Here is a 7,358-nt window from a genome sequence, read left to right as displayed (position 1 = left end):
CTCTGAGCCTATGGGCCCTTCAAAATTGTGTCAATGGCATCAGGAAACACAGCCCTGAGAGGGGTCTTCTTTGCAATGGGCCCCCTCTTAGTGCCTGGCAGGCTCCTCTACAACAGGAACGTGGGAGGACTGCTAAACAGGGCATGGGCATCCATACACATGGGGTGATGACCCTTGAAAAACCAAAACGCCAATCACCAGGCAGAGTCCAAGAGAAGTGGCCTGGCTCCCTGCTCCCCACCAGGGATAAAGCAAACCTCTCGAGTTGTTTGGTAAGGCTTAATGTTTCAAAGAGTGAAAAGTTTGGAATCAAAGGTCATGTCAGGGACTTGAAAACGGCCACTCAATCAGGCTCTGGACTCTCCTGGAAACCCAGGCGTGGAGGAGCCATGGACTGGTCTGGTATCTGCCCCTGCTCATGGTCTCTTTTCTCTCCTCCTCTCTCAATGGACCCTTCCTGTGTGCCCAGCCCCGGGCTACACCCTAGAGACAAGGAGGTGAATCAAACACAGCTCCTGTCCTAGAAAAGCAAAAACATGGAGAAAGTGGACGCTGATGACAGCTCTAGCTGGAGAGAGGTCAAGAGGGCTGCTTTGAGGGCATGATACTGGAGGATTCATTCGTTCTGTAAATGTTTATTGACCATTGACTCTGTTTCCAGGCACTCTTCTAGGTGGGGCTACAACAGCCGCGAACAAGACCCCTTTTCTGATGAAGTTCCTGTTCTACAGGAGTGGGGGGTGTGTCAATAAATATGCAACCGAACAGATAAGACAATTTTACACAGAGATAAGTTATAGGCAGAGAATTGAAACGAGGATTACAATTTCATGATAGAGTGGCTACTTAAAATTAAATTAGGTTAGGGAAAGCCCTTTCTCCAGAGATAATATTTAAGCTGAAATCTGAATGACAACAAACAATTATGCCATGATAGAGGGAAGTTTTCTGGGCAGAAACAGCTCATGCAAATGCCCACATTCAGCTTTGAATTTAAGTTATCTACAAATACCTCTTCCCCTTGTGCCTAGCCCTGTGACATGCCCAACAAAGACAGTGGATAAATGTTCTGCATGAGAAGGAGGAACGAGGTGACTCAGCATTGTACGTCTTTAATCTCTTCTCCAGCCCCCCATCCCCGAGTAAACTAAACACAAATTGAGGGGTGGACTAGTCAGAGCGACTGATACAGAGGGGTGTGCCTGTGCATGTGTGTATGCCTGTGTGTGCATGAGTGTGTGTTTGTTGGTAGAATGTCCATGTGTGTCTCTTCTAGAAAAAAATACCTGGAGGGAATTATCCCAATAATCTGTGATTCTAGAGGATCTGAGTTGCCGAGCTGTAGAGATGGATGTGTGGGAGGGGTCAGTAGAAAGAGGAGTTTAGGGTATTAGAGTAGTAAGCTGTCCAGTGCTATGTTGGAGACCCCACCACTGCCCTGGGGAGCTGCCCAGCATAAAGCAGTTCTAAGGATGGTTGCTCATTTATCTGGGGTTGAAGGCCAGTCTGGCACTGTCCCTGGTTACCAGGCTAATTGGGCCTGATAGTGGTGAGGCATTTGCCAGAGGCCCGGGCTGGAAGACCAGCTTCCCTGCCACAGCCTCCGTGCTCTGAGGGAGCCCTAGTAAGTCATTTCTGGAGGACAGAGGTGGGGGCCTGGGCCAAGAGTCTGGCCACTCAACTTGATTCTGGTGAGGTCCAGGCAGGGGCTTTGGTAGGGTTGTCAAGCCCACTCAGGGCCTCTGTCTCTGACCTGGGGCATTTGTGTCCTTCCTGGATCCACTCGACCATCTGCAAACTGAAGGGTGGTCTTTTCAGCCAAAGGGAAGAATGGAAGTGAGGTGTGTATGCCAGAAACATGTTGAAGCCCTGACCTTGACCTTCAGCATGATCAGGGGAGGTAAAAAAAGGAAAGATAGAAAGAAGAAAGGTAGAGAAAAATGTGATCCAAAAAGTTCCCTTCCAACTCGCTACTTCTCACTGAGTCCTGGAGGAAGAGAAGGGTTAAGGGAGCTGACTGGCCAGGGTAGGCAAGAGCAGATGCAATAGTTATGCAGCAAGGGCCAGGGACATTAGAATTAGAGGAAAGAAAGGAGCAGAGGGAGAGGCCCATGGGGGCTGGGCCGGCTGGATGAGAATCTGACAGCTGGATGGGGGCTCAGAGCTGGGCAGGTATCTGGACAGCATGCAGAGAATCCTGCCAGGAGAAGGAGAAGGAGCTGACATCCTGCCGGGGCCAGCATGAACAGAAATTTTAGGAGCCTGGGTTCTGGCTGGCAAAAATGGCCTCTCAATGAAAAATCTCAAACCAAGGGAAGGAGGCAAATCTAAGTCTCATCTAGCCAGGATCAATGACCAAAGAAGGTTCCATTCTGAGGGTAAGAACCCTGCCTCAGGGCATTCTGGGTCCTGAGCCCCCAGCAAGTGCCCGTCACAAAATAGAGACTTTATACAAAATGATTGACAGGTTATTGGGGAAACAGCTGTGGTTCTGAGGGTAGCTGGGGCCCTGGAGTGTAAAAAACAGAGATTTTTATGTGAAATGAGAGAATGGATGTTGTAAACCAGGTCAGGCCAAGAAATAGGTCTTGTGGGACTTTGGGTCACCTGCTATAGTTTGAGTCTAGCTCTAGGACCCACAGGAAGGGTAAAGGGGAGAAACTGAGACTCCCTTGGCCCTCAAGAAAGGGAGGCAAGAAAGAGGAGCCAAAGCTCACACAGGCAAGGAGCTTTGTGCCTTTGTGCCAGCCCACCAGAAACAGGGCTAATCTGTCATTTCCAGACCCTGTGGGCTCTCATGCACAGGGACTGCCTAACCCACTAGGCCTTGTACTCATAGGGCACTGGGGGCCCAGGGAGAATGGGCCCTGTTATATTACTCTTGCATCTGCCTTTGTTCTAACACTGATCTAACTTTAATACTTTTCACTTGTCTGTCTCCCTCGTAGCCTGGGAGTAACTCAGAGCTGAGGGCTGTGATGTTCCCCTCTATGTGGCTGCCCAGGCACAGGGCCCAGCACACCTGAGGTCATAGCAAATGCTGACTAAACAAGATGAAATAGAATCATTTTCCTTGACTTTCTCCACTCTAAGGTAAGGACCATGTTCCTATTTTCATCACTTCCTGTCCTTCGTCTTTGTGTGGTGGCTGTGTCCGGCTCAGAAACAAAAACCTGTGAAGATGCCCAGAAGACCTGTTCAGTGATTACCTGTGGCATCCCCATCACCAACGGCACCACAGGCAGAGATGGGCAAGATGGACCCAAGGGAGAAAAGGGGGAACCAGGTATGAGACTGGCTGCTCTGATTTCTTAAAACTTTACCATTGACGAGAGACTCTTCCCTATAAGGGATCTAGCACAGACATGTGAGGAGGCTCACCTTCCATTAGGGTGGATGATGATTCACTCAGAATCATTCCTGTAAAAGGTCATTCTCTCCAGAACAAAGGTGGTTCTCCAGGATCCCATATATCCACACAGGAAGTGGAAATGTGTGTTTGTCCATAGAGGGAGGTGTCCCGCCTGCTCAGGGGCTGGCCCTCAGGACAGGCTGTCCCCTGGGATGCAAGAAGATCTTTCTTCTTTGGGTCACCACTAGTTCGCTGATGGTTTCCTGGGGTCAATGTGAATCAAGTGTTGAGCTTTTGGAGAAAGAGAATGAACATCAGCCACTGAGTCACGTTTCCCTTGTCTTCCAACAGGGCAAGGGCTCAGAGGCCTGAAGGGCCCCCCAGGGAAGTTGGGGCCCCCAGGAAATATAGGGGATCCTGGGTTACCATGACCAAAGGGCCGCAAAGGAGGTCGTGGAGACAGTACGGCTAAGGAGCTCACCCAGCACAGTGTGGGCTGAGGGACCCAGGGCACTGGGAATGCGAGGGCCAGGTGGGAGGTGCCCTTTCTCCTGCTGCCTTCCTGGCAGATGCTCAAGTTGCTCCCTGACCCAGCACCCCCGTTCCTCTCAGCGTTACTGGGGCCTGAGGGGTTCCGACGGGTGCCTGAGTACAGACTTCCAAATCTGCCCAGCCACTCCCTCAGCAGGCCTCTGTAGGAGGTGGGTCCTGGCTCTTCTTCAGCTGACTTGGTCTGCTGTGTGGTTCCAGGCTGTGAAGGAGAAAATGGGTCCTCTCGGGTATTGGGTTTCTGTCTATTGTCACCAGAGTAGCATGAAAATGGTCTGCCTCATGGGATCCCTAGATAATGGGAAACATCATAGCAATTTAGGTCAGAGTAAAGTGAAGTACATTCAGTAACAACAAAAGAAAAATGATCACCTCTTGTTAATATTTATCCACTAGCCCTTCAAAATTATAAAAGTATTAAAGATTTGCCTGAAATAACAAATGAAAGAGAATAATCAAGAAAAATTTTCAAAAAAGGAGAATAATGAGTTGTGCATTTTCTTGTAAATAATTATAATATTGAAATATTTAAGCAATGTGTGAAGAAAAAAATCCATAGCTATAGTTTGTAAGTTATTATTATTATTATTAGTTCCAGAGTTATAGTTTACAAGAATTACGAAATGTATCTGGGAAGGTAGAAATACAGTTTTTGTCCCCCTGTTGCTTCTTTTTGTTTTCTTATTTTTCTGGCATAAGCATAATTTTTACTAAGCTATATGTGTGTGTGTGTGTATGTGTGTATGTATATATATATATTTTTTTTTTTTTTGCAAAATACTCTGCTCTCCAACTTTGAGTCTTCTTCTCAATAAATACGTACCTTTCTCCCTCTTGCTTTGTAGTCGCTGAGTCTAAGCTGGCTAACTTAGAGAGAGAACTAAGGCGCCTGAAATCAGAACTGGACCACATCAAAAAGTGTAAGCTTTTTTCCTGCCCCAGTGTCTTCTTGGCTCTCATCATTCTTTTCAGAGTACTCGAGGTTTTGGGGAAGATAGAAGAGAACTAATATATATATTTTTTGTTGTTTATTGCAGTAACATTGGTTTATAACATTGTATAAATTTCAGGTGTAGAACTAATATTTTTGAACACTTATTATATGCCAGAGCCTGTGCTAGGTTGGCATTTTCTTGTTATATGGTTTCATTCAGTCCTCTCACTACCCCTATTTGTGGGTATTAGACCCATTTTATTTACAGGTGAGAAAAAAACAGGTCCAGGAAGGGTAGATAATTCATTCAACAGTACACAGCTAGGAAATAGTGGAGGAAGGATTGCATGGAGGTCTGCTGGCTCCAGAATCTTTGGTCCTTTCTCAGCATCCACTGTTCTCAGATGGCTATCCGTGATTCTTCCTTATCCTGGTGCCCAAGCCTGGCAGTAGGGCCCAAGCATGTTTCCTATGTGCTCCTACTGGGACAGTTTTTAACATATGTTTGTCTCAAGGGTGGGAATCCCAGGAGAGTTCAGGCTTTCTGCCAGGGGCTTGCTCTACAACTGAGGAGTGCTTCCTTACTAGGATCTGATCTGAGGTGGTTGAGCATGGGACTCTTTTTCAGAGTCCTGAGTTCCCAGAGAAGGACTTTTTCACCTACTATCCTGACTTGGGCTCCAAGCCAAGTTAACTTTACCCACCATTTGTGATTTCAGTGCAAACCTTCTCCTTGGGCAAAAAGTCTGGGAAGAAGCTCTATGTGACCAGTGGTGAAAAGATGACTTTTTCCAAAATGAAGGCTCTGTGTGCTGAGCTCTGGGCCACCGTGGCCACTCCTAAGAATGCCAAGAAGAACACAGACATCCAGGATGTGGTCAATGACATTGCCTTCCTGGGCATCACAGATGAGAGGACTGAAGGCCACTTTGAGCATGTGACAGGAGGGAGGCTGATCTACAGCAGATGGAGGAGCAATGAACCCAATGACCATGGCTTGCGGGAGGATTGTGTGATCATCCCAAAGAACGGGCTCTGGAATGACATCGCCTGCTCTTCCTTCTTTGAAGCCATCTGTGAATTCACAGCCTGAAGAGGAATATTCCTCAGCCCTCTTCTTGGCTCCCTGCAGAGCTCTTTGTTGCTCTGAAAGAGAATTCAGTGCCGGTTTTCCATGCCTGGTGTTGGCTCATTCCTTCATGGGGATGGGAGGAAAATGAAGGGAATGGGATGAGGAAATGAATATATGCTGACAGAGGGGCATGAGAGTTTCTGGTCCACTCGTGGCAAAGGACACCCTCTGTCCTGCCTAAGAGCATAGCGTTGGGTCAGACTCAACCATGGAAAGGGCACAGTCAAACCCTGTCCTTTTACAATGAGGACATTGCAGCCCACCTGAGGACCAGTGGAGGACCACATCTGTGTCAGAGTAGGCAATAGATCTCAGCCTCCAAAAGATCCAATTCCTTTTTCTCCAAGTGTTGCCACTACTTGATGCCAAACTCTCCTGACCTAAGTTCTTTCCCATGGCTAGCCCAGCCCTGTCTATCGCATGGGTATTGTTTAAAGTTGTTCATGAGCTGCACCAGGAAACCTTTCACCACCAGACCGTAATGCCCGGTAATATCCTACATGGACAACAATTATTAGTCCCAGAAATCCCCTCACCCTGCCCAAGTGGCTGTGGCCTCCCTATAGTCACTAGGGTGATTTTGAAGACAAAAGGCAACCCTTTACTCCTGAATATTTCTAGGAGACTGACTGGATATTGTAGCATATGCTTGCAACATGGGAAGAGGCAAACAGGCAGGCAGGCTGTGTCCTTCTCCGCAGGGGATCATCAGTTTCAGTCCCTCCACATTCAGCAACCCCTTCCTTCTGTGACATCCTCATCCCCTTATAGGTCAATGGGCCCATTATTAGTAGAGACAAGAGGGCAAACTCCCCAAAGGTGAGTTTCACACCCTGTGGGTCAAATTATGCAGTGTCATCCAGTCAGCAAACACAACCTCCCTTTGAGCCCGATTCTGACGCTGTGTTGACCTACAGTCCTGCTCATGGCCATGGATGTTTTTCAGCAATCTCAGGGTAGGTGGGGCTGAGATTATATAGAATCCATGTGGCAAACTGGGGGAAGAGAGTGAATTACAGCTCCAACTGTATGCCATTCACAAAATGAGATTGGAAAATATTTCATGAATGGGCCAAGGGCCACTTTAACGTAATGAAATATTTTTTGTTAAAATTAGTCTTCCATTTCATTTTTCTTTGTATCTGAACTACCAGAGAGAGCACCTCATACCTAGTAAGTGCTTGATGAGTGTTTGTTGAATGGGTACACTGAAGAGTTACCAAATGGATGAGCAGGTTGGATACTGAGAGTGAATATAGAGCAGAGCTCTCCCAGTCATGCTTCTTCTGCAGGACTATCAGGCAGGGAAGACAGTTGGGCTGGACATGCTGAAGGCACTGGGGCTGGCAAGGTGAGGGTGACAGGACCTGTGTCCTTGGCCTCTAGCACAC

At 47.5% G+C, this 7,358-nt stretch overlaps 1 protein-coding gene across 1 annotated transcript; it reads left to right on the top strand.

Moving 5' to 3' along the window:
• The first annotated feature begins 2,181 nt into the window (after positions 1 to 2,181).
• Positions 2,182 to 5,928, top strand: LOC101408310 (mannose-binding protein A-like). Its single transcript, XM_004432525.2, is given in 5 exon segments — positions 2,182 to 2,235; positions 3,094 to 3,286; positions 3,704 to 3,814; positions 4,747 to 4,821; positions 5,555 to 5,928. Coding segments are annotated over 4 exon segments (744 nt in total). The 5' UTR covers positions 2,182 to 2,235; positions 3,094 to 3,102.
• Positions 5,929 to 7,358: the final 1,430 nt, after the last annotated feature.

The sequence above is a fragment of the Ceratotherium simum genome, chromosome 6 (assembly GCF_057802395.1).
Source record: "Ceratotherium simum simum isolate JZ-2026a chromosome 6, ASM5780239v1, whole genome shotgun sequence".
Taxonomy (NCBI): Eukaryota; Metazoa; Chordata; class Mammalia; order Perissodactyla; family Rhinocerotidae; genus Ceratotherium; species Ceratotherium simum.
The sequence above is the reverse complement of the archived record's forward strand: the minus strand, read 5'-3'. Positions and strand labels throughout refer to the sequence as shown.